The 27,975-nt window shown below is 37.7% G+C and overlaps 1 protein-coding gene across 3 annotated transcripts in view; it reads left to right on the plus strand.

Moving 5' to 3' along the window:
• Nucleotides 1-27,975, plus strand: part of Slc4a4 (solute carrier family 4 member 4) — a 335,968-nt gene that overhangs the window by 61,008 nt on the left and 246,985 nt on the right. For all 3 annotated transcript variants that reach the window (XM_071614333.1, XM_027950854.2, XM_071614332.1), the window contains exon 3: nucleotides 1,131-1,310. In XM_071614333.1, the coding sequence (XP_071470434.1) occupies nucleotides 1,131-1,310 (180 nt within the window). The remainder of the gene's footprint in view (nucleotides 1-1,130; nucleotides 1,311-27,975) is intronic.

The raw sequence follows: 27,975 nt of genomic DNA on the forward strand, positions 1-27,975 counted from the left end.
AGATAATCTGTGGCATTGTAAAGTGTCATCAAGGAGTAATTCCAGAAATGGGAAATGAAACCCACAGTTGAGATAATCCAATATAATTTTCAGTTAAAAGTGTATACACACTTCTGGAATGATCATTCCCACATTCAGAAGTTATGCTGTATTTAAAGTGAAATTAAAAGTTTCCCAACTTTTTTTTTTTTTAAAGATGTGCAACTTTGAGTTCCCTTTTTTTTTGTCTTATCAGATTTTATAAAAATAATACCTCTTGTCAGTTTTGCAGCTCCTTCCATCTAGAGAACTGAAAGCACTCACAATCTTTTTTCCTCTTGCCCTTCTCTTCAAGGCAATTTTTTGCTGGGCTGAGTTTATTTTTATCATTGCAACAACCAGTTTTTAGAAACTTTTGGAAACGAAAAAAGAAAAATGAGAATGGCACTGTAGCTGACATTCATTTTAGCTGTTTCCTAGTGTGAACATTTGAGTATTTCTAAAATCTTCTCTCCAAGTATGTCTTATTTTTCTCAGTTTGTCCCAATTCTAAGTCAGTCTCTATTCTGCTGATAGGGTAAAAAAAAAAAAAAAAGAATTTATACTGTAAAACCTTATCCTCAGCAAGATGACTTTTTGAACTTGGAGTTTAGATCTTTATTTTTGCAGCTCCAACAGCTTCTTTTCCAGCACCCAGTCAAAATAATCACAGTGTCATGGAAGTTAGAACCAGAAAGGCCTCTACGGGTTCCCAGTTCAAGCCTCTCCTTATCTAAATGATGAGATTGAGGCCCACAGTGGTTAAGAAACATGCTGAAGGTCATAGAGCTAGTTGGTGGCAGAGGTATGGCCAGAATCAAGGATTCCTGATTTCTAGTTGGGTATTCTTTGGTTTTCTTCAACAAAAGCCATCTATCTGGACAGAGCTGGAGCACATCCTCATAGAATTCTAATGCTACTCAACAGGTTGAATCACACACTGCGACTAACTAAAAATGGGGAAAAAATTCAGTTTTTCCAGTTTGAGTTAATCAAATATAGAATAGTAACATTGAGTTCATAGACCATTTCTCTGGCCTGTGGATCTTGTGTGATTTGTATGCAGCAGAGAATACGATTTAGAATGATTATTATTTGTGTACTTTCTTTAGGCCACCATACCATCTATATTGGGGTCCACGTGCCCAAGAGCTACCGGAGAAGAAGACGTCACAAGAGAAAGACAGGGCACAAAGAAAAGAAGGAAAAAGAGAGAATCTCTGAGAACTACTCTGACAAATCAGATGTGGAAAACGCTGATGAATCCAGCAGCAGCATCCTAAAACCTCTCAGTGAGTACTCTTTGGGGCTTGGTGCCTCCCTCTGCTTTACTGCCCATCCTCGGGAAAGACCCTGTCTAGAATCCAGCAGATAATAATATGTCTGCTCTAAAGGAGAATGTCTTTGGAGATGCTTTTCTTGTGCTGGTAGATTTATCTAGCAAGTCATCTAGAAGATTCTGAGTTGGTCAAAGAAGATCTGACAGAGTTTAGGCATAGTTGTGTATTCTACGTTTTTGACAAGTGAAATAGGGCAGACTGTTACTGATGGTGTTCAACAGTGACTGTAAACTCTTAAAATAACTTTTTGGATTTATTACACCTGCTTAGAAATAGGTTGCATTGAGACAGTAGGTTAAGATGAGAGTGTATGCATATATATGTGTGTGTGTATGTGTGTGTGTGTATTTATATCTTTACAAATGTCAAAGCTGTAGATGACATTAAACTAAATGGTTGGCTAGGTCAATGATTTGAAAAGGAATAGTGGAGAAGCATCCTATCACTCAGAGAAGAACATAGATGACACAGCTCTTGAAATGTTGAACATAGTAGAAGTCATGCATTGTGTAAAAATGTAATGAAGAAGAGAATAGCAGGAGGTCAAAGCATACCGCTAGACTCTGGTGATAGAGTGAACTGTGTGTTTAAGGCATATGTTTATGTTGCTTTTTTTTTTTTTTTAAATGTGGGGAATATTTGGCTGCACGGATAGCCTTGTGGCTGAAGTGAGAATGAATATGTGCAGCAGAAACATATGCCAATTTTGGGAGATTCCCCAACAAGAGTTACACAGTGACAGCTTTTCCTGTTGGCAGAGCTCTGTGCATTCTTCATCTCTTTGCTACAGTTGCAGAAATATGGACCCTGTAATAAAATGCATTATGGGTGGCACAGATAAAGATCGAGTTCAGTCGTTGCAGGTGATGACAGGCCAAATTAGAATGAACAGCTAAGGGGTGTTGAAAAGTGAATTTATAGAGTTAAATTAAAGAGGGTGTGAAGTGCAGTGTTGTGAATTTTTGACAGTATCACCCCTGGAACTGAGCAGGTGGCTAAGGAATCTAGAGAAGTACCATGTGAGAGAAGTCAAAGAATTGGGCCAATGAGTAACAGATTGGAGTTTGGAGGAGAATTTGGAGATGGACCACTAAACAGAAAAAATGTTGGAATAAATGTGAGACTTAGAAGGTAACAGAGGGCAGGGGAATAAAGTTAGGAACTTTCCACTGGAATGCCAAGGGAAAGTCTTTCTGGAAGGGATCCTTCAAGTAGCAACTAAAACTATTGGGTCAGTTTTGAGCATAGTCCTTGAAATGCATATAAAAAGCCCACAGTCAATACTTTGGAGGAACAAAAGATAATACCCTCTTCCAAATAAATTAATCCAGCTTGTTTTTTTTTTTTTTTTAACTATCTGTTTTTGGTGAGACTTGAATCAGTATCAGAGGACTCTTCCCAATGCACTTGTGATCCGTTTTTCTCTTTTGTAAGTCATCTATCTATCTGCAACTTAAGAAGAAGAGTGTATCATCTCTGTTGATATTGAAAAGGAGATTCTTATGTAGACATATGGGCCAAGGGATTTTAAGATGATAATTATGTACCAGCTTTTTAGGAAGTAGTGCCAACAGGTAATTAGGAATGAACAGATCAGAAAGCTGAGTCTGAATGTCTGTCAACCACAGAAGACTGCTGCTCTCTGTGGCATTTGAGGGCCAGTTTGAGTACAGCATGTGAAATAGGCAGGGTACTTCACAGTTCCTGGGGGTTGCTGCTTTATGTTATATGCTAGGTTTCTGAGGGGTTCAGTGGAGGCACAGTTGTTAAAGAACAAATTGTTCATTGAGCCTAAGGATATTGTTTGTAGGTTTGCATTTTGTGTTTTTTTTTTTTTCATGTTGCCCATTAAGTAACACTGTAATATGCCTTTAAGATATTTGGTCTGAGTGATCCATTTTGACATGAAGGTTCTCTTAGAAATTGCCATTATTTTCTCTGATGCTTATCACAGAGACTAGATAGATTGGTAGTTGGTTTATCTTGGTGCAGTTCTACTTGAAAGTCAGAATTGTTTCACCCAGATGTAGAAAGAAATTTAATCCTGATTTTGGGGAAGCCACAAGCTCTGACACCAAGTGATAATAAAATTCTTAGGACAAAACTCACTTAGTGAAGTATCTACCTAATATATACCATATTGTCTTTCAAGAACAACCATATACAGTCTCTGTTATTCTTGAATCTAGAATGTTTGAGTTACATATGGGTGTGTGTCTGTGTGTGTGTGTGTGTGTGTGTGTGTATATATATATATATATATATATATATATATATATATATATATATATATATATATATAAACAGTGTGTGTGTGTGTGTGTACACGTACAGTACACACACACACACACACACACACAGATAAAGAGGGAGGGAGATGATGTCCTATTGTCCTATAGACAAGATTCCCACATGTGCCAGCAGTGCATTGTGTGATGCTTATATTATTCTGAGGCAAAACAAAACAAGCAAGTCATATAAATAGTCACTAGATGCGAGTCATCTTTGACTTTCCTTGCTTTCACCCCCATATGTAATCTTTTTGTCTATTCCTTTAAAGTTTTGCTGCTCAGGAATTGTTTTATCTTGCTTAGACATCTGTAGCAGCCTTTAATTTTGGAGTCTTTCTCCATGCAGTGGCAACATTGGTCGTGATGAGGTGTAAGCCAGGTCATGCCGCTCCTTTGCTGAAAACTTCCATTGCCCTTAGAATACCATCTCAGCTGGGCAGTCTGGTCCACAGTCTCTCTCCAGTCCTGCATTGCAGCCATTCACTCTTAACTCACTTTAATCCAGTCTCACTGATGTTTTAGATCCTTGGTGCTAAAACCTTTTGTACCTCAGGCCTTTTTGCACCTACAAGCCTCTCTCCCTGGAATGGTCACCCTATTCATACCCTGATTAGCTTTCTCTTCCTGTTTTAAAATTTTAATTCTTCAGAGAGGCCTTTCCTTACTACTCCATCCAGTGCAGTTTCCCTAGCACTATTCTTTCTCAGCTCCTTATTTGCTTCCTTCCTAATACCTGGTTTAGCTTGCAACTTTGATCAGTCTACAATTTTGCTTTGAACTGGTGTTAGATTGGAAGCTCTGGGAGAGCAAGAATCAGGTTTTTTTTTTTTTGTTGTTCATTGATCTCTCTGGCCCCTATCACAATGCCTTGAACCTAGCATTTGCTTAATACATGTTCATTGAAGATAAATTGGATAAGTGCATTCCTGGAGAGGCATAAATATTGCTTTTATTTGTCTAAAGATTTCCCACATTCTAGCTGGTGGTTAGGCATAGCTTGGTGGCTTAATGTGTCTAATTCCAGTGGCTCAGGAGGCTGAGGCAGGAGGATCACAAGTTCCAAGCCAGCCTCAGCAAAAGCAAGGATCTAAGCAACTCAGTGAGACTCTGTCATTAAATAATATACGAAATAGGGCTGGGGATGTGGCTCAGTGGTTGAGTGCTCCTGAGTTCAATCTCTGGTACACACATACACAGACACACAGACACACAGACACACACACATGAAAAAAAGATTTCCCATATTCTAGATGAAGGTCCAGCTGATTTTCTTGTTTTTAAACTGCACATTTCATTTTCTACTTCCCTGTTCTGCCTTTTTCTCTTGCCATGTAAAATTTGATCCTTTCAATTATTCCATATTGGAAAATGCCTCATAATTTCAGCTTTTGCCAAAGTGGTAATTTGGTCTGGGTAGATGACTCCCAAGTGTATGCAATTACTTGTTACTTACAGGTGATGGGAGAAATTGATCCACAGAGCACAGAGATTCATCACTGACTTCACAAATGCTCCTATTCCAGACAGAGCTCGGGTACCTCTGCCTCAGAAGCCTTGTGCAATAGGCATGGAATTGAATAATAAAGAACATTCCTATGAAGAAATAAGCCAAATAACTTGCAGTACTTGAGCACATCAGGGAGATAACATAATTAACAGGTTCATTTAGCTTGGAACAGGATGCTTTTGATTTTCTCCAGCATTCTGGTGTCGATAGAGTTTCTAAAAGGTGGATATGTGTCTTGTCCCTTCCACATTGGGAGTTTTAAAGGAAGCCAGTTAGCCACATGTCCTCTGAGTTCAGCAGTAGCTCCAAGTCCTTGCACAGCTGCTATTCTCAGTGTGGCTGCAGAGCCCGTGTCCCAGCTGGAGACACAGAGAAGGAAACGTGTGTGAGAGTGTGGTACTCTGAGCAATCGGGAGGGAGAGGCTGGGGAAGAAAAGCGAACTGGAAGAACAGGCAGGAGAGACAAGGGAATGAGGAGGTGGTGTGGAGTGGGTGGTGGAGAGAAAGTTAGATTGTGCTCTTTCTTAAAAATAATCCTTTTGCCTCCTCCACCGTGCACTTTTTTCCCCCTAAGTTAGCAGCTGCCATTGTCTGAGGGTTGCCCAGAAAAGTGGGTGGGAAGATGGTCCTGGCTGATTGGATCTGGAAACACAGTGTGGCTTCACACCCTCCATGGTTTTGGCCTCTTCACTTCTCTTTTTGTTAGTGTCCTGGAGTATGTATGGGGTACCAGGGGCCACTGTGTTACTGCAAAAACTCTGAAGACGTGTGAAATGTTAGGAGACACAGCTACAGACAGAACATCCTGCTCAGTACGTTGATCTACTGTGTAATGCATTTTGTGACAAGCTTAAACAGGCATCAGTGCTGGGAGCTACCAACTGCCCCTCGAATACAGGTCTGCCTGTGTGGCAGCGACGTGGTGCTAGCTAGGTGTGCACGGACACTCATTTAGTCTTGTGGCATTTTTTAGTTCTTTGGATGTGTACCAGAATTGACGGATTTATGCTAGTGGACATTGTTCTGTGAGCCTGGGACAATGGTTGCCAGTTGGTGATCCAGTTATATTCAGGAAATTGAAACAGAGAAATGGGCAGCTGCTTTTGTTTGGGGCTTCCGGGTAAATGAACAGAGTAGCTTTTCATAAGAGCCAAGAATATTTGGTATTTTGTCATTTGACTTCCCTTTTTCCCAGTGCACACCCCTATGCCCGCTCCCAACCTGACCTCATACTTTTTAGTATATTTCTACTTTCTTTTTTTTTTTTTTGGATGTTTTAGATGCTTTTAGGCAAGACCCTTCACTCTGCCATCATAAAGTAAGATTTCTTTAATTTTTCTATATGCCATTGACATACACCCAAAATGAATCACTATGCAGAGCAGAAGGGAATCTTCAGGGTGAGTATGAAATGAGATAGTGCTGTCTCTGTTTAAAGAAACATGAACAGAAGAACTATACTGTCTACCTCATTCTTATCTCTATTGATGGAAATAGGAGGAAACACTTTATCTTTAGGTCTGAGATCAAAAGTTTTTATATTAAAAAGTAACTGGCCTTTTCAGAAGGGGCCCTTGCTATATGATTTCCCTGGAAAAGCAGAGTGTATCAGGCTGTTAAGAGCACATTTTAGAGGTGGCTTACTTGAGTTAGAATCACAGCTCAAACTTGCAGTATAGCCTTGGAAACATAGTTGTTTTATGTTTCAGCTTCCTCATCTGTAAGAAGGGGATTGTGATAGAATTTAATTGTATATTCTGAATATCAAATGAGCCTGGCATCTGGTTAGCAATAATGGTCAGCAGTAATTATATTTTGAGTTACCTTGGATACATTCTTCAACCTCATCTTTTTCCCTCTCTTGCATGCAGATAATGCCAAAAGTTTCAGGCTAAAACTTTGTAGAGATTATTCCTTATAAACAACAATTATTATTCTTTAAGCTTGTCTAAACTTGTCTTCTACAAATTCTCATTGGCTATTCCTTTATGTTAGCCATCAGCTTGGTCCTGACTACCAGTAGCATCTTTGGAAGAGTCAACCTAAATTCAGTCTCTTAACTTGCCAGCGGGCGCCAGTCTGAATGTTGGCTGGTAGATACAAGGACCAAGGAAAAGAGAATTTCAGGGCACACAGGTGACAGCTACTGAGCTGCTCTTTTATGTGGTAACAAGTGGCTCTGCTTACCAAGTGTGCCCTTGAATATAATCAACAGGTGGGATCCCCAGTTCTGCACCCCTGCAAGCCAGTAGCTTCTCTCTTTGTGTTCCTCAGTGAAATTAATCTGATTAAGAACAAGTCAGGAATCTGAAGGCAGTGCTTTGGCAGAAGGAGAACACTTGACCTCTTGTGTTTTGGGTGGTGCTGGGTTGGCACAACAATATTGTGCTTCGTGTGATACAAATAATGGTTGTTTATTCCTGTGGTGCCAATGGACATGAAAGGATGGTGTCACGGTGCTTCTGTCTTCTTTAGCCAGTTGACTATATAAATATATCAGAGAGCCTTGACTTCTGAAATACAGGTCCCTTGAAGTCACCTCAGAGTGCCCTCCAATTGGCAATTCTTATAGTATTCATTTCCTGTTGCTACTGGCTATTCTCTTCCAATAGTTATTCCATTTTATCATGCCATGGGATGTTATGAATAGTGTGTTTACGTGTGTCATGGGAGAGTTGATGTTGTTGCTATTTATAGTGACTCATGAGTTCAGGAGGCCTCAGAGGTTCTAGTGTACTCCAGGTGCTGGGGGTATTCAGGGCTAAAAAGAGATTGTAACTTGGAGTGGAAAATGGGGGAAAACCAGAAAGGAATGTGGAATTCAAGTTGTGAAGTACTTCTTAGTGAAGTAAACAGGGTATAAATGATTATCTGCAACAGGCATTGTTACTACCTTAGCAGAAGATGGGACACAGCCTGTGGTTTGGAGTTAAATTTGTGAAGCAGGGAGCATGAGTGTGAGTTTGTTTGTGAGTGTGTGTGCACGTGCACGCATATGTGCAATTGGAATGTACATGAGGAGTGACAAATTGGCAAGGACTTTTCTGGAGTGGTGTTCTGTTTAGGAAATTTTTCATATGGAAGCAAATAACTTTAAAATGACATGTGTTCTCAGTACGAGGGATTTCAACTCAGGGCTTTGTGAGTATGGCCTGTTGAAGCAGAAGTATTGGGGTGAGGAACCATGGGTGCACTCTATAAATAAGTTCTCCAGAATTCTTCCATGACCACAATCTGAAGGAAGGAATGTTAGGTTCTTTTAATAACTTTCCTATAAACAGGAGTTTTATTTGAGTTTTCATCACACTTTGATAGAGGTGTTGTGAGTATGGAGCCCCCATTTTCCTTTGTCTCTAGAAACAATCTTAATTATCTTTGGTTCTTTCCTGTTCTTTCTCTACCATAGCCATCCATTCACTGACTTTCCTTCAGTGTCTCTTATATCCACTCTTCCTTTGAATTCCCTGGGCAATATCTTTCTATTTGGTTTTGCAGCCTTTAGGGTCTTCCTTGAAATAGAAGTTATTTTAGATAAGGCTGCCAGATATCTAAAATATCAGTTTCATCTAGTGTCTCTTTAATTATAAAAACAAACAAGTGAGCAAAACTCTCCTCATTACTCTGCATTAATTAAAGCTGGCTCCTAACTTGGAATTCATAGATGTTTAAGAGTAAATTGACAATGTAACAGAGATTCCACTATTTACCGTCAGTATTTTAAAAAGCATAATAAAAAGTACACAGATTTTCCCTGACCTTGTAAGTTCATTTATACCAACTTGCAATGACTTTGCCAGTGTTTTTACTAAATATATATATTTTTGTTCATTCTAATAAGTTATGCATGACAGTAGAATGAATTTTGACACATCATATGTAAATGGAGTATAACTTCTCATTCATCTGGTTGTACATGATGTAGAGTCACACAGGTCATGTAATCATATATACATATAGGGTAATAATGTCCAATTCATTCTACTATCATTCCTACTCCCATGCCCCCTCCCTTCCCTTCACTCCCCTCTGTCTAGTCCAAATTGTCTCTGTTCTTCCTCACTTGCCTTATTGTGAATTAGCATCCTCATATCAGAGAAAACATTTGGCCTTTGGTTCTTTGGGATTGGCTTATTTCACTTAGCATAATATTCTCCTATTCCATCCTTTTACCAGCAAGTGTTTGAATGCCTGCTATATACCTAAATTATACAGATTGGTATGTAGACCCGAATGCTTCCAGTAGTGACTGACCTCTTTCAGGTGTGTGTCATCTCTCCAGTGGTATCATTAGAGCCCCTCAGGGCAGGAGCAATATTACATGCATCTTTTGAACTATGTTCTGCAAAAGCATATCCATTTAAATGGACAAGTAAATAAAACATTCAGAAATTACTTATTAGGTTCTAATAGTCTAGTCTAATAAAATAAAAACGTGAGAGGAAGGGTTGTGTAATTTATTCAATATTAATAAATAACTTGGCAAAAAAATGCTATTCCCAACTTAAATCCTTATTGAAATGTGACTAAAATAGAAAGAGCTTTCCAGTAGGTGTGTTTCTGAATAATGGTGAAATGAAGGGGAAGAAGGCTTGGAAAAGTAAATTTTCCCATGCTATAACTCTTCAGCTTTGTTTTGCAATAAATGATTTGCATGTAAATAAAATAGAAATTGTCTTTGTTTCCAAAATAGAGATAAAAGTGCTACCCCGTGTATAGAAAAATATTAAAATATCAAGATTTGTGAAAATATGCAGACCAATGTAGGCATGCAAAATATTATTTCAGATGTAATTTTTCAAAGAGCCATATAGCTTGATAAATTGGAATAAGCCTGCTTGTGTGGACAACTATTTATTTAGGGTTCATTCCCATGATGATGAGTGAGGATAGCACATAAAAGAGGTTACTTATGATAGTGATAATTGTTAATTAGATGTGCCCTGAGTCTGTTTGTAGCATTTGTTACAGAGAACTTTAAGAATTGATTTTATATGTGTATCTGGGATTAAGGTCTGTGATCCTTTCAGAAATGAATTTAGATGACCTTTAGACATGTTTCTCAGAATTACCACTTAATGATTCTGAAACAATAACACCTCTGGAATTTATATGTTCTTTTGCTGATTATCACTTAAGCAGAATTCTTTCTTTCTTTTCTTTTCTTTCTTTCTTTTTTTTTTAAAGCAGGATGCACTTGATATCCTTGTTTGAAAGCCACTTCTCATGGTAATGGTATTGTGATCCAGCAATTTGTATTAAAGTCATCTTTTTGCCAGTTACTAAAGTTTTAGCACAAAGGCCACAAGAGAAAGCAATTATTTTAAATTGATTCTGCTTCATTGATGAGTCTTTGGGAAGGAATAACTTGAATTAATGGAAAATGTGATTTGGGGATGCAAATTTATCATAAACATGTGAACCTGGTAGCTGGCTGTGTTTGTTCAAAACTGAAGTTGTTTTTATCTGAAAGTGGGGTGACTTCTATTAGCACAGCACTGGAACGGTGATTTTTATAACTAGAAATTCACTGCACATTTGCCTGGTATCTGAAGTACACGTGAGTAACTATAAAACCCCAAGTTAATTTTTTGTCTAATTATACTTTGTTACTTGTGCAACTGCTGAATGCCACAAGCAAATAGGAAAAAAAATTCAAAAACATTTTGAATTATTTTTTACTGTTGTCTACACAAGGATATGACTAATAGTCTTCTTTGATCTTCCAATTCCTAAATATAGATTTTGAGTAAAGAGGTATTCTGGTTAGGAAGGATTGAAAATAAGTAACTGTATTCTACTGGCTATCTCAGTTAGATGAAATTCTGACCAGAGTTTTTGAAAAGCATGTAAGCATGGCTTGAGGAAAGATCTCTGACCTATTATTTGCATGCTCAAATCAAACCTGGAGGGTTTGTAGATCTACATTTTCTTTAAGCTCTTCTTAAATAAAAAAAAATATTTTTTAATCAAATTTATTTTTATTGTATTTTAATTGGTGTACTAATTATACATATTTATGGGGTACAGTGTGATATTTTAATACATGTATACAATTTAGAGTAATTGTATACAATCAGGGTAATTAACATTTCCTTTACCTCAAATGTTTATCATTCCTTTGTGTTGGGAACATTAAAAAATCCTCTGTTTTAGCTATTTTGAAATATTCTGTAAATTGTTGTTAACTGTAGTCGCCTTACTATGTGTGCTATGGAGCACTAGTACTTATTCTTCCAATTATCCATTCTCCCCCTATTAACTTCCAGCCTCTGAAGACCTCAGTTCTACTCACTCCTGAGTAAATACAATGGGATAAATTTAAGGATCTTCTTTGTGAATTTTTAAATTATTTTTAAAGTTTTTTATTCTAATTAGTTACACATGATAGTAGAATGCATTTTGACACATTGTATGCTAATGGAGCATAACTTCTCATTTCTATGGCTGTACATGGTGCTGAGTCACACAGATGGTATAATTATACATGTATATAAGGTAATAATGCCTATTTCATTTTACTGTCCTTACCATCCCCTCCGTCCCACCCTTCCCCTTACTCCTTTCTACACAATCCAAAGTTCCTTCATTCTTCCCTACCACCCTGCCCTCACCTTTGGTCTTAGTGTATTTTTGTATATAGGCAGAAGTGGCAGAGATGGTTTCCTTGGTTGGCAGATGAAGAGAAAGTTTCATCTTAATAACTGAGAGGGAACGGGGGATCTTTAATTTAATAAAGGCTCATATAAGCTTAGGTAAAAAGAAATCCATCAAGGGCAGTGTATAAGCAGAAAAACCAATCTGGAGAATGCATTTATTTTAAAACATCAATTGAGGGCTAAACAATGTCACTGAGTTGTGAATGACAAGCACAGGGATGATGCTGAAAGTAGTAGGAGAGAGAGAGCTATGACATAGTTTGAGCAAAGAAGAGAAGAAGTGAAGGGACCCCTCACTATGGAGAAAGGCAGTGAGATCAAAGAGCAGAAAAGCCACTGGTGAGTGGCAAGGGACACTTACCCTTCAAACTAGAGCCCTGCAACTTAATAGTAGCTTAATAGTACCTGGCTTCTACATTCTCCCTTCATCCTAGTTTTCTTGAGCTAGTTTTTTCCCCCCCAAGCATGATTATTAATGATTGCAGTGACTCTCCAGTCTATAACTAGTTTTCTTTCCTTCCCCCCCCCCCCCCCATTTTTTTGTACCTAGGGATTGAATCCAGAGGTACTTTACCACTAAGCTACATGTTCAGCTCTTTTTATTTTTTATTTGAGACAGAGTCTCACTAAGTTGCTTAGGGCCTTGCTAAGTTGCTGAGGCTGACCCTCTTGCCTCAGCCTCCCTAGTCGCTGGAATTACAGTACAGGTATGTGTGGTCCACCTCACTTCCCTTCATTCTTATATCCACATTATGTCTTTGTATTAGTTTTAGAATCACTTCTATGAGACAGCTTTCCTGCAGAGAGCTTGGGCCTTGTCTTGTAGCTATGCTTTCTAAAAATTCCCTTTAAGTACTCTCTGGTCTTTGGGCAGCAGGTATATTGCTCAGTGGTAGAGCGCTTGACTCACATGCATGAGGCCCTGGGTTAAAAAAAAAAAAAAATGGAAAAAAAGTGTCTAGTCATCTTGCAGATCACTTTAACTCTGCAATTTAATTTATATTCCTTATAGGAGACTACTCCAAGGCTTTGTCTTCAGCCACAAGACAAAGCTGGATTAAGATGTTCACTTTTTACAAAGATGCTATCTTGAGTGTCCACACCATATCCAAGGCTGGCCGCTTGGTAATCTGCCTGATGACAGTGGAAATTCAGAGTGAGGCAATGGGACTTTTTTGGAAGACAGCTGGGTCTAGGGGAATTTTTGTAAGCAATGAACCATTCTTTAATTGAAACCACTGGATGTGGTTAGTAGTTTATTTTAAAAACACCATATGTTAGTTCATTCCTATAGACTGTGACAATCATAGTTTAATCAAAAGCTGCTTGTGACATTTCTGTTTAGTGTTCATAAAAGAGTGGTTTGCTTCCTTGAAATCCTGAACTCTGTGCCAAATGCCAACACATTTACAATTATAGTTTTGTTTTTAGGCAGTTGTGCAACTTTCTGAATATGTGGTAGGTTTTAATTCATTTTTGTCACTTTCACTAATTTGTCATCTTCTTAAATGGAGAAATGTTTTCTTAGCCTTTTGTTTGGTAAACAAAACTTTTACTCTTTTCTCCATGGTTCCCCTGAGAGGAAATAAGCTAATGTAACTGCTTTTTGACTCTCCTTTTTGGTCAGAAAGCCAAGCTAATGCATGATCTCACTGAGACATGATCTATTTGTATGAACTGTAAGCTTGTAAGCTTGTCATCATCCCTCATGGTCTGGGGGCAGGCACCCTATTAGCCACCATAACAGGGTGAGAAAAGAGATACAGCCAGATCCCTGAGCCTTCTTCTCAGCACAGTGCAAGACAGTTCAGTCCATTTTGATCCAACCCAAGAAATATTTATGGAGCACTTCTCCTTTTTAGGCATAGTCCTGGGCCCTGGGGCTGTGGAGATGAAAATGTCTTATAAACAGATAGTTTGTGTGTGTGACACAATCAGATAAATGTAAAAGAATGTGATAATTGCTAATAGTGGTGTTATGACAGCATAAAAAAATGGTGAGGGTATTTGGAGATGGCCTCACAGAGGAAAAAACTCCTGATTCGAGTCTTGGAGGGGCAGGAGCGTATCAGGAGGTGGGGCAGGGAGAGTGAGGAGCTGGCTATATTTCCCTAGGAATGGAGAATTACAGGTGGGGAATAAGATGAGGTGCTTCTTCAAAAGTATCCCTCTCCTTTTTAGGAGGAAATACTATGGTTGTTGTCTTTCTGTACCTAAACTGACCACAAAAGCCCATTTTGGGAGACTCTGTTTAGTAGTTTGCCTAACATCACTCTTCCCTGTCTCAGAACTCTGAAGATAAGTTCAATCCATCTTGATCCAGTTCAGTAAATATTTATGAAGTACTTCTTCTCAGGTGTGGTTCACAACAGAAAAGTGCCAGCTGAAGTCCTTGACTTCCCAGGTTGCCCTGTGGTGAGGGGTGGCCATGTGACTTAGTCCTGGCCAGTGAGATGTAAGCTTAGGTGTATTGCATTATACATTTCTGTTAATACTGACTCCTGTGAGAAACATCTACACAAAAAATTTCTAAACAATATCTAATGGGTGTTGTGAATGAATGTTTTTGTTCTATTATTTTCTATGTAAGTAGTAAAAAACTGTCAGGTACATTCACTTCCATCTCTTAACTTTGTTCTTGTTGCTGGTGAGCCTGAGTAACTGCTTACATTTTGCAGGTCAGTTTGTTTATACCATATGTCTATCTGTTCTCTCTATATATACACAGAGGAGGTTTATGAGAAGTAATTAGAGTGAATCTGTGTATTAGGTGATTTGAGTTTCATTGATGGAATGTTGATAATGATAATAATAATGAATATTGAACAAAAGCTAGGGTCTAAATTCCTTGCCAATACATAAAAAAGTGAAATCTTAATTTTCTTCACTCAAACCTGAGGGTACTGTCCTCCTTTCTGTGTTTGAAGGCTCCCGGAGCCTCTGAGCAACTTGACATTATACGGTTGGCAAGTGGCGTTGCTGAGATGTGGATCTGGGGCTTTCTGATTCTAAGTGAAGGCTCTTAACCACTGCACTGTGGTTATTATGAGCAGGCTTTTTGACAGCTTTATACTAGAGTGAATGGAATTTGAAAGCACTGTATGTATCTAAATTCAACTTGTCTTGTCAACATGAATTCTTATGCTGTGCTGTAGAGTGATACTGAACTTGGGCAGAAAGGATAAAGAAGCCCTTCCTTTCCTCCTACAAGATCCTCCATGTTTAATCCAGAAATCTTAGCTTAGAATCATATTGTGCATACTTTTATTTTTTGGTTGATTTTCTTGGTACAAAAAATTACACTTATTATTGGAAATGTAAATACAACAAACCATAACCAAAATAGCTACCACTGACTAGACGAAATGGATAGTGTGGCTGGATTTTACTATAGACTGATAATTTTCCTATCAGCCTGTTTATTTTGTTCAAATCTGTGTATTTCTCTATCTACCCAGTTTTCATTTTGTTTATGCATTTCATTTGTTTATTCACTCATATATATTTTTTTGAATTTTAAAATTTTGAAATTTGGTCAGTTTTCTTGGTTTCTTCTCAGGGGTGTGTTTTTGAAACATTTTGGCTTCAAGTGACTTTATTTAGTCACCCAAGCTTCCCTCCTCTAAGAAAGTCCTTACCCATCCAATTTGTTCCTGTCAAGCAAATGAAGTTGGGAAAAGTTATTCAGTACTGAGGACTTTAGGGAGAATCTCTCAGTAAACCCTAGGATCATGTCAGTATCAGGAAAGAGGAGATGACTTGTTAATGCATTCATCCCTTTACCTAAAATATTTATTGAAACCAGGTGCTGTGCTAGGTGCTGGGGTTAGGAGAGAGAACAAAATTAAAAACACTTTCTTCTCTTAGGGAGCTTTTAGTCTGGCACTTACTGATCAGACACCCATAGAGAGAAATGTGAAATTGCACTTGCAGTGAGTCTTGTGGTGGAGTGTGGTTCATGGTGCTGTAGTTTGATATTGGTAGAATTTGGTTAAGTTGGGGGATTGTGGAAAAGCTTCTCTGAGAAAGTCCTATTTTAATTGAGATATGAAGGATCAGAAAAAAAATTAGAAGACTCTAGAGAAGAACACTGTAGATTAAATGGAAAAAAAAAAAAGCATAAACAAGGCTCTGGGCCAGGAGGAAGGATGATGAGTTGAGCAGGCTTATCTAAGACTAGCCATTGAACCTGACCTAGGTAGGAGGAGGCTTCATTGAGAGAAGTTTGATCTAGAAAGTAATTCCATTTTCCTTGACTCATATTTGAGAAAATGAAAGGTACCAATTTCATGTGGATATAGAATATAGAATATATAATTCCCAAAGCAGGTAAACGCACATCTATATTTAAGGCATAAAGTAAATTAAAGCACCCATTTTTAACCTAAGTTGAATTGAAACTTTTATGTTTACCAACTTCCTTATTTTTTTCAATGCTGGGTTATCTAGGAACCATTCCCAACTTCTGCTTGTATATTTAACTTTCTTTTCTGAAAATATTGCTTCCTACAATATTAACATGCCAAATAATGCCTGTGTTTCTAAACCTCTCGTGAGTGTCAGCTAAAGTGTTGGGTGTTGGCATGAAAGGAGCAGTCCTACCTTTTCTAGTGCCTCCACAATTTTTATGTTTTGATAAACTCATCTGGCAGTCAAGAAAAATCTCTTGAAATTTCTGCAGTTTCAAAGTCTAGAAAGATGGAGGGGCACACCATTCCAGATGAACGTTCAGTAGCACTGAGTTTAAATCATACACAGGCCTTTTCTATCTGTGATTCACATGGTGTCAGGAGGAGAAGGAAGATCAAGTGACAGGGTCAGGAGGACACAGAGCCTCAGCCCTGCTTTTGCTTGCTCAGTGACTTCCTTCCAGAATGACTCGACATGCATCACCAGAACACAGGAGGTACGCACCATGGTGATTTATACCATGGTTTTGGTTTGTTAGTTTATTCTGTCATAGCCAGAGCAAGAAAAAAACTGGCGATGCAAAGAGAGATTTTGTTTAACTGGAGGAATTTTGAAACCTTTGTGAACTAAGTACACCAGTGTATTTTTGTTCATGGTGCTTTTGAAGTCTGTGATCAGGAAATGTGTTTTCCCTAAAAAGAAATCAGAAAAGGTCCCAGGAGGGCCTCATTGACTGTAACAAAATATGTTTTTTTAGAGCATTTTTCATGTTTTCACACTATTCTTTTTCTCCCTTTTGCTCCAAGTTGCATTTTTCCATCAGAGTTATTTTGGATGGAATTGGAAGTTTTCTCTGGCTCTTTGTGCACAGTTCCAAAGGCCATTCAGAGAGTTGACTAAGCTGAGTTGGCCATACATTGCCAAACATTTTATTTTTGTGTAGTGCTATATAACTTATAGAGACTTTCATACGTATACCCTAATTGTTCCATCACCCTGATGCAATTAGAACCAGCATTATTCCTGTTTTATAAATATAAATTTGAGGTTCCCCAATCTAAGTAATTTGCCTGAGGTCACACCTCCTATGTTGGTCGAGGAGTCAGGTTTAGAACAACGTCCTTGGACTTCTGGTCTGGCTCTCTTTATATCATATCATGAAACTGAAATACCAGAGTGATTGGACTAAAAATGAGGAACATTTGATAGTGTGCAATCAAATCCTGGAGGGTTCCATTATTCATTTCTCCAAAGCTTGGTATATTCAAAATTAGAAAATTATAGCTATGAATAGTTGTTTTCCACTTGATTGGTCTAAAGTCAACTGAGTCCTAGAGAAGACTCTTTGAAAGTGTGTTGCCGTGGAGATGGATGAGCATAGCCATGTAACAGCTTCCACGAATTTGAAATTCCAGCAGTTTAGGTGACAGTTGTGTCTTTCTGAAGGGCGTGGGCAGATTCTGAACGGGCTTTTCCCGTTGCTCATCAGCTTGGCCGTGGCTGCTCTTATTCCAGCAGTCACTCATTTTCACAGATGTCTTTCAGAAGTCTTTTTATGCTCTTCTTTTTTGTGTGTGTGATACTGGGGATTGAATCCAAGAATGCTCAACTACTGAGCTACATTCCTAGCCCTTATTTTATTTTTGATTTGGAGACAGGGCCTCACTAAGTGACTGAGACTAGCCTTGGACTTGTGATCCTCTTACCTCAGTCTCCCCTGTTTCTGGGATTATAGGCATGGGCCGCAGCACTCAGCGGTTGTTTCTTTTCTAAATTCAGAATATGTGGAAGCCCTTTCTTTTTGGTGTATTTCATTTCTTATCCTTGCCTATCAAATAGCTGGCATTAGGAAAATTCACACAGACTTGAGCAGGGACTCAAAACACTTGTGTAGTAGTTTGGACTTAATAAAGGCTGTCACCTCTGTGATTGTGTTTGATCTTCTTAATAGCCTTATGAGAAATCTAAGCCAGTATTACTCTTCCTTTTTTTTTTTTTTTAATAAATGTAGGCAGCAAGATTTATGGAAGCAATATCTTAACAGTGGTTAAAACCATGGGCTTGAATGGTAGTTTGACTTCAGCTCCTATGTGCCTTACTCCCTAGCTCTTGACAGTGGGCAAAGTACTTGGTTATTCTAAGTCTCAGTTCTTATAATCAATAAAATGAGGTGGGACATCTACGTGCCTTGTCAGGTTGTCCTACGTTTTAAGTGAATTTTAATGCCTTCAAAGGGCACTGGCAAAGGATTAGGCTTGGTGTGTACTAGTTATTATCAGTAAGCCACTTGATTACACTCATGCATTAGCAAAGAGCAGAGCTGGGCCTTTCAACCCTAACTCCTACCTCATTGTCTTTCCAGCATACCAGCAGTTTTCTTCTCCATGGGAAGGCAGCTGCTATACACTAAGCTGTTAGTGAAGGCAATGGGTTTTTGAAATAAAAGACTTAAGATATTCTGTAAGAACATCTGAATTCTTGGAATAAGTCTGCAAATTATTCTAAAAATGGAGAAACACCTACTGTACTATTAAGAGAAGCTTGGTTCTAGCCCAAATTTAACTTGAAAAAAAAAATCCCCCTCTGGTTCATGTTAATAGTATATGAGTACTTTGGGATATAGCAGTTTTTCCACTGTCATTGGTAGGGGATTAAGGTTGGATTCCCATGTTATATGCCCCTACCCACAGTTCCTAGGATGAATCTGGTGAGAGTAAGGGGTGAAGCTGCAGGCTCATTGGGGAACAAACCATGGTTTTATTGGCACTGTCTTCCAAGCAGATCAGTGTAGAGGAAAGGCCAGACAACAGATTTGTTCAAGACATTTACTGGATTGGGATTGTCCCTTGAAAAGTTTACATTCATGTTCATCATGCCTTGTCTTATAAGGAGTCTTGCTGGAACTTTCTAGAGAGCCTAAAGTGGTGAGGTGGCTGCTTCTGGCCCCCCTCACTACACATCTTCCATATCTGCCTGCAGGGGGCCTCAGTGCAGCACCATAACAATTTATGTGTCTGCCTATACCTTTACTTGTTTGAAAATTCTTCTGATTATAAAAATATTAAGGTTTGGCTTATATATAGCATTTGACATGTTACAAAGCATGCTTGCACATAAATTATCTCAGAGGTCTTCAGTGATTTTTATTTCTACCTTACATGAAAGAATATAGATCTAAAAGGTGAATGAATTGCCCAAGGAGCAGGACAAGTGTGAGAAAAATAGGACTTGAACATCTCAAATCTGGGACTGTGAATACAATTGGTATCTTCTCTGAGGCTGATTTAATTAGTTGTCAGTTGATAGATTCATACATCTACAAAGGTTTTGCTGTATCTTGTAATAACAAATGAAGGAGCAAAATAGAAATCACAGCCAGGGGGGCCACACAATGTGCAGAATCACTAGGATCAATTTTGTTCCTAGAGTTGCCTTTAATTTGTCTCTGAGCCTCCTGGCAGCCAAGATAAAAAGAGAGATAATCAGTTACAGATTTCTTATCAGAAAAGAAAAAGCACACTAAAGAGAAGTAAAGATTTTACTAGTATTACATTCTAAAAGGATTGTTTCACGTGAGGCTTCAAATAAGGTCAATAAGAATAATAGAAGATAATGCTCTCAATCAAAGTTTTACAGCTATGCAATAACATAAAAAAATGCATTACAAGGGGCCTGTCATTTGTTAGGTGCCCTTCGTGTTTGGCAGTCCGCAAGGGAACTCCACCTGCCTTATTTTATTTAACCCTCATAAACATTTCATTATTGCAACTATCACTTAATGGTATCATTTTGTCTATTTAATGATAAGGAAAACCAGTTCATGCTACTTCCTCAGGGTCATGCAGCTAGGAATCCTGCAACTCAGATCAGACCTTGTCTGATTCCAGAGTCCATGTTCTCTCTACTCTCTCCTGCTGCTTGTCATGCTATGGGGGAGGTGAGTCAACTAAACACAAGTGCACTGGGCCCTCCATACCTGTGTGTTCTGCATCCACAGATTCAACCATCAGCAGATGGAAAATGTTCAGGAAACAATCGCATCTGAATTAAACATGTATCAATTTCTGGGGGGGTCATTCTTTAAACAATACAGTATAACAATGTCTTACATAGCCTTTGCATTAGCTATTATAAGTAGTGTAGAGATGATTAAAGTATAGGAGATAGGATGCTTGTTGGTTATATGCAAATACTGTGTCATTTTATAAAAGGGACTCGTGCTTCCATGGATCTGGCATCTGTGGGAGGTTCTGGAACCAATTCCCCCAGATACTGAGGGATGATTGTGTTTCATCTTCCAGTGGTTCTACTTTACCCAGGAATGCATTTTTACAGGACCTAGATTAGAGGGTCTTCTCTAATTTCACTTCTCTCATTCAGGAGGTGAGTGTAGAAAAGCTCATATTCTGCTGCTGCTTGAGAGCATTTTCCCTAGAGTGGTTGATGATGGCTTGATTGTGGTTGTCAAATACAGAGCACATTAAATACATTATCTTCGTTCATCCTCCCAACAACCCACAAAGGAAGATGCCAGATGGAGAAAGTGAATTTCACAAAACCATATTGATGCCCAGTGGCAGGATTCAAATACAGATCTTCTTGGCTCTGATGAGCATGTGCTACACCATTTTACTAGGGGGCCTCTTGTTAGGCAAGTGGTAAGATTGTTCATTTCTTGAAAAAAGTTGAACTGCGAATCTGGGCTCTTATCTGGAAGAAAGACCATCTTACCATAGCTCTCAGAGAGACTATGGGATACCATCATATGACCCATAGGCAAGGTGGAATTTTCCTTCAAAGGCAGTTGCTTCCACTTCAGTTGGTGCTCAAGCCTTCGTGTGCACAGTTACACATGGCAAAGCATGTGTGATATGACTTTGACATGCAAAAATTTCAAGAAGATTTGCCTGATGATTTTTCACAACCACAGGTAAACCTTAAAAATGTTTCACTGGATTCCATTTTATAGGGTCTGTGAGGAAACCACCAGGGTGAATTAACTACTAGACATAGAAATGTCAAAAATTGATATGAACAACTTTAATTTGGGAGAATGCAGTAAAAGTAATAATTTCAGTTTAGAATAGTTAATTCAGAGCTGTTCTTTTTGACAGGCCTTAAATACCATGATCAATTATATAAGTAATGTTACTCCCATTTTGTGATTATTCTAATAATAATCATCATCATTTCTACCAACAGCACAATAACAATAGGTAGTGTTCTCTGAGTACTGTTCTGAGGGTTTGATAAGAAATGGCTCGTTTAATCCTCATAACCCTGTGAGGTAGATATAATGATTAACTGTCTAGATGAAGAACTATAGATAAGTGAGTTAGCCACTCAAGAACCACAGCTGGCGCATTGCACTTGATCCATCTTTATATGTTTGGTAGATCAGGTAAAGATGCTTGTAATTGCTTTTCTCTGTTGCAGGGAACAATGCAACCAGTTTATGTGCCAGTATTTCTGCATTTTTAGAAGTAGAATTTAAAATAAAAGGGATAGGAATGCAGAAAAAGTAAAACAGTTGCTTGCTTAACTTGTGAGGAGACTATTCCTGAACATCCTAATTCTTGTAGTGGGGCAAGTATCAAAAGACTGGGTATATTTTTTGAGCTCATGTAGTTTGGTTCATAAATAGTTTTAGTCCACAGAATGAAAATCTGTTTAAAAGTTCAAAAAGATTCTTCCCCCTCCTCCTTCTCCTCCTCCTCTTCCTCCTTCTTCTTCTTTCTTCTTCTTCTATATATGAAAAGTTGTAAATGAACACAATACCTTTATTTTTATTTTTATGTGGTGCTGGGATGGAACCCACTGCCTCACACATGCTAGGCGAGCATTCTACCACTAAGCCACGACCCCAGCCCTAATTTTCTTTTTATTATAAAATAAATTTATTGGAAGTAACCTTACATAATTTGTTGCCAATATTCGATGTTACAAATTTTAAAGTCTTTGAGATATGCAAGATCCTTATGTATAATGGTATAAATCCTATTATTGAGGTCTCACTTTTATAACTTCCTTCTGTTTCTTCTTATAAAGGCCTGTTATATGATTTCCATAAATATGTTCAGTAAATGGAGAAATAAACTGGGAGAGAAACCTGTATATTTTTATAATATACACACTTCTCACACAGATACATTTATTAAGAGATTCCTAATAAAGATTTTTCCATTGGAACAGGTGGGTACTGATGCTGGTTACCAGTTTGTATAGTGAACAACCTCTTCTCCATAGCACCCTGTGAGTTCTGGGTCTGTGAGGCAGTGTGTCAACTTCTTCCTCTCTACATCACTGCCAGAAAGGGTTAGTCTTATGATTGTTCTTGATAGAGTCCCCCACAAGGTAATGCACAGTGTTTAAATTACTTACATTAGGGGACTTTTGTCTAAACTCCATTTTCTCCTTAAACCGAATATTGGATTGAACACTTGAGAATTCTTTGTATTGATAGAGAAAATATTAGCATAAAATTTTGAAAGAGTAGCCAAGTATTTAAAAAGTGTAGCTCTGAAAAACATACTGGTTACGTATTGCATACTGGAATAAGATTGACCTGAATTAGATGTATGGCCTTGAGCTAGTTTACTGACTTGTTTAAATCTTAGTTTCCTCATGTGAAAAATGGGGTAATAATACCTAACTCATGGGATTATTATGATTATTAAATACCATAATCAATATGAAGTGCTTAGCCTACTGATTGAAATAAACTTTCAATGTACATATGTACCACTTAAGATTATTCATTAAAAATGGAGTAAGTTATGCTCTGAGTCTATTTACTCATAAAGAATTAATTAGAGCACAAAGTGTTTGATAAGAATTAGAGTGTCCCCACACATCACATAACATTCCTAAGTAATTTCAGTTTCAGAAGTCAAGTTCCCAGATGTATTTAATGTCACCAGAGGGTCAAGTCCTGGAGAATTTTTTCCAGTCTGAAAGAGATGAAGGTGGTCCTGTAGTAGAGCAGACAAAACCTTGCCAAGGTATAGTTCCAGTCAGCTGTGACATTTACCAGCTCTGATGTTGGGAGCTTCATTGAATGTGTTTGGGCTTCAGTTTACTAAGCCATGAAATGAGGAATTGGTATGGATAATCTCTAATTTTTCTTCTGTTCCAGCTCTTATATTATTTTACTCTAAACGAGTATAGGCCATATGAAACTAGATAAATTAGTCAGGTCAGTTAAAAAAAAAAGTTACCAGAAAAAGAGTTCTTTCTTTCTTTCTTTTTTTCAATAGTCACAAATAAGACAGAGGAAATAAATGAAAATAAAACAAAAACTCCAAAGTAGGTTGCTGGAGAGTCTGTTTCTTTACTCCCAAGTGACCAAGTGACCCTTTTATTGTCTTTTTCCTTGATTCCTTTGGAGAAATGGCCTCAGCTTATTCACAGTCCTAGGGTCTTTTGCTTCCTTCCTTGCCTGAAAAAAAAAAAAAAAAAATCTTTTAAATTCTTTCATTGCAGCAGCAGGAGGGGCCCCAAAGGATGTAGGCACAGGAAATGTGTTTGCTTTAATTGTTGCCAGTTCCCAGTTGCCCTGAGCTGTCACCAGAGTGAATATGTGAATGAATCAAATGAATAGAGAAGATAAATCCAAATAACAGAACACACACACACACACTTTTTTTTTCTCCTCTCAAAGAACCATTTTGTCTTGAGCAAAGGGTCATTTAAACTGAAGATGTGGTTGGCTTGGTGCCTTGGAAAGGTTTGTCACTTTCTTTCTACAATACTTCCTGAAAAGTTTCTGTGCCATTGGGGACTTGTTCAAGTTGGTTATCGTCATTTTCTTTAAAATGAGGACAAGGGGGTGGTTAAGTGTGGCATACATTCCAGAACTGGTTTGGTATCTTTCAGGGTTTCAAGGTCACCATCAGAAAATTAGCTCTTCTTTCTCTGATGGTGTTTTGAGACGTGTGGTATTTCTAGCAGATAGACACATCACAAATTATCTTGTTAAATCTCTACAACTCAGTGAAACAACTCAGGGAAAAGTCACTTGGGCCATGTGGGACAAACAGTTAATTTGGGCCTCTAGCACTGAAGCCAGTGTTTTCTCTACCACACCACGTTTCCTTCCTATGTTGGGCTGCGGCTTCCTAATTCTTGCATAATGACTTGAGTTTACCACAGTGGTAACCATCTCCCACCAGCAGTAGAACCTGAGAAGAGTGAAAGGATTTTTCCATCTTTCAGAAGCCATGTTGCTCAATGAGGTTGAGAGTGCGGGTTTACCTCAGTCAGATCCACGAGGATGTGGCTGCCACAGTCTCCTGAAACTAAGGACAGTAAAAAAGCAAACTGAAGAGCCATGATGGAACTAAAATTTCCAAGAGCAAGCTCCAAGTGCAGATGGGGGACCTACGCATGGGCAGAGAATGTGGCAACTGGTCTGAAGTAATCCTGCAGCGGTGCCAACTGGCATGGAATATTTCTTTTCAACTTTTTATTTTGAAAAATTAGATTTGCAGGTGGTTGTAAGATAGTACAGAGAAGTCTCATGTACCTTTCTCTCTGTTTCTCTAATGGTTGCATCAGAGGTAACTAGAGTGTAATATAAAAATCAGGAAGTTGACATTTGTACAGTGTGTGCATATTGTTCCATGTCATTTTATCAAGTTCAGATTCATTTAACCACCAACACCACAGTTAAGGTGCGGAATAGTTCTATCACCACAAAGATATCTTTGGGTTATTTCTTTATAGTTACACTTCCTTCTTTTAGATCATCCACAACTCTGGTAACTACTAATCTATTTCCATCTCTATAATTTTGTCATTTCACAAATGCTATATAAGTGCAATAATGTAGTATGTGAACTTTTTAGATTGGCTTTTTTTTTTTTTTTTCACTCGGTATTACACCCTTGAGATTCATGTAGGTTGTTGTAAATGACTTTTTGGTTTGTTTTTGTTGAGTAGTGTTCCATGGTGTGTGTGCACCAGTTTGTTTAACATTTTCCTATTAAGAGACATTTTGGTTGTTTCAAGTTTTGGGCTATTAGAAATAAAGGTGCTGTGACCAACTGTTTATAGGCTTTCAAATAGTAGTTTTCATTTCTCTGGGATAAATGAAATATAATTTCTGAATCCTATGGTAAATGTATGTTTAATTTTTAAATAAATTACCAACTCTTTTTCAAAGTTGTTCTCTTATTTTACTCCCCACCAGAAATATATGAGGGATCCAGTTTCCTTTGTATTCTCACTAGCATTTGGTATTATTCACTTTAAAAATTTTTTTTTAGCTGTTCCAATAGTTGGTAGTGATGATCTTGTCTTAGTTCTAACTTGCATTTTGCTAATGGCTAATGCTATTGAATATCTTTTTTTTTTTTTTGTTACCATGGATTGAACTCAGGGGCCCTCAACCACTGAGCCACATCCCCAGTCCTATTTTGTATTTTATTTGGAGACAGGGTCTCACTGAGTTGCTTAGTGGCTCATACTTGTGGAGGCTGGTTTTGAATTTATGATCCTCCTGCCTCAGCCTCCCAAGCCACTGGGATTATAAGCATGTGCCATCACACCTGCCTTGCATATCTTTTTCAAATCTTACTTACCATCTTATTTATATCCTCTTTGGTGAATTATCTTTTTGTAGTTTTTACTCATTTTCTAGTGGGATTTTTCTTTGAACTGTTTAAGTTTGGAGTATGTATTCAAGATACAAGTTCTTTTTTTTTTTTTAGTTGTAGATGGACAAAATACCTTCATTCATTTTTATGTGGTGTTGAGGACTGAACCCAGTGCCCCACATGTGCAAGGCACATACTCTACCACTGAGCCACAACCCCAGTCCCCCACCCCCGCCCAAGGTCTTTGTCAGATATGTGATTTGCAAGTATTTTCTTCTATCTATAGCTTATCTTTCTTTCCCCCAGCTTTATTGAGGTATAATTTACAAATAAAATTATAAAAATTTAAGGGGTATAGCATGATTATTTTATATACACGTATTGTGAAATGATTGCCACAATCAAGTTAGTTAGCATTTCTATCACCTCAATTAGTTACTACTTTTTTTTTTTTGGTGAGAGCATTTAAGATCTTTATACCTGAAAGTTTGTACCCTTTGACCAACCTGTCACCTTTTCATTTCCTCTACCCCTCAGCCTCTGGTAACAACTTTGCTTCTACAAGTTCAGCGTTTAGGTTTCACATATCAGCAAGTTGATAAAGATTCATTTTTCTCCATCTGACTTATTTCACTTAGCATATGTCCTCAAGGTTCATTCATGTTGTCCCAATTGGCAGGATTTCCCTTTCTTTTATGGCAGAGTAGACTCCGCTGTATGGATCCTGTGTGTGAGAGTGTGTGTGTGTGTGTGTGTGTGTGTGTGTGTGTGCATGCCACTGTTTGTCCATTCATCTATTCTCAGATGCTTTGGCTATTATGACTAATGTTGCAAACTTGAGTATAATTAATCCTTCAATATACTAATTTTGTTTCCTTTAGATATACAGAAGTGGCATTTTGGATACTGTGGTGTTTTAATTTTATGAGAAAACTACATACTGTTTTCCATAAGGGGTTTACCAATTTACATTCTCACCAGTGATGTACATGGGTTCCCTTTGGCCATATCCTTGCCAATTATTTCTCTCTTGTCTTTTTGATAATAGTCATTCTCATTGTGGTTTTTAAAATTAGTTTCTTTTATACCTTTATTTTATTTATTTTTATGTGGTGCTGAGAATTGAATCCAGTACCTCACACATGTGAGGCAAGTACTCTACCACTGAGCTACAACCCCAGCTCCTCCTTATGATTTCAATTTTTATTCCTCTAATGATGTAAGTACATCAAATTTTTCATATGCCTATTGGCTACATGTATGTCTTCTTTTGAGAGTGTCTAATTCAGGTCCTTTTTCTATTTCTTTATTTGCTATTGAGTTGAATGAGTTCCTTATATATTTTGGATCTTACTGCACATCAGTTATACGGCTTGCAAATATTTTCTCCCATTTCATAGTTGCTTTTTCATTTTGTTGATAATGTTCTTTGCTGTGCAGAAGCCTTTTAGTTTGATATAATCTCATTTATTTTTGCTTTTTTGGCTTGGCTTTTGGTGCATATCCAAAATATTACTGCCAAGTCCAATGTGAAGGAGCCTTTTCCTTATGTTTTCTTCTAGGAGTTTCAGGTTTCAGGTCTCATATGTAAGTCTTTAATCCATTTCAAGTTAGTCTTGTGAATGTTAAAATAGGACTGTGATTTCATTCATTTTTCTGGCTTATCTTTACAGTCCCATAAAAGGGTCTTTCACAAAGCAAAAGTTTTAAGTTTTGGTGGAGTCTAATTTATTTATTTTTCTTTATGGATCATGTTTTTTGTTTGTTTGTTTGTTTGTTTTAATCATATGAAAAAACCCTGGTCCTGAAGACTTTTTCTTCTGTTATCTTATAAAAGTCTTTTAGTTTTACATTTTAATCTATGATCAGTTTCAAGTTAATGTTTGCATAAAGTGTGAGATTTGGATCAAGATTTATTTTTAACAGTCATTTTGCAATATAAATAAAAAGACATTTATTACTTGAAAACGTACATGTAATAGGTTTATGTAAAATTATTATGTTGCCCTCTTTTTATAGTTGATAATGTTTCTTACAGGGAAGTAGAAACTAAATGGATGTAAGAAGGAAAAAATATAAATTTGATATTGTATTAGGAGCTGGATATTTAAATGAGGAAGAGTAGAGATATTTTAGGCAGAACAGGAATCTCTCCCA

Source organism: Marmota flaviventris, chromosome 7 (genome assembly GCF_047511675.1).
Source record: "Marmota flaviventris isolate mMarFla1 chromosome 7, mMarFla1.hap1, whole genome shotgun sequence".
Lineage (NCBI taxonomy): Eukaryota > Metazoa > Chordata > Mammalia > Rodentia > Sciuridae > Marmota > Marmota flaviventris.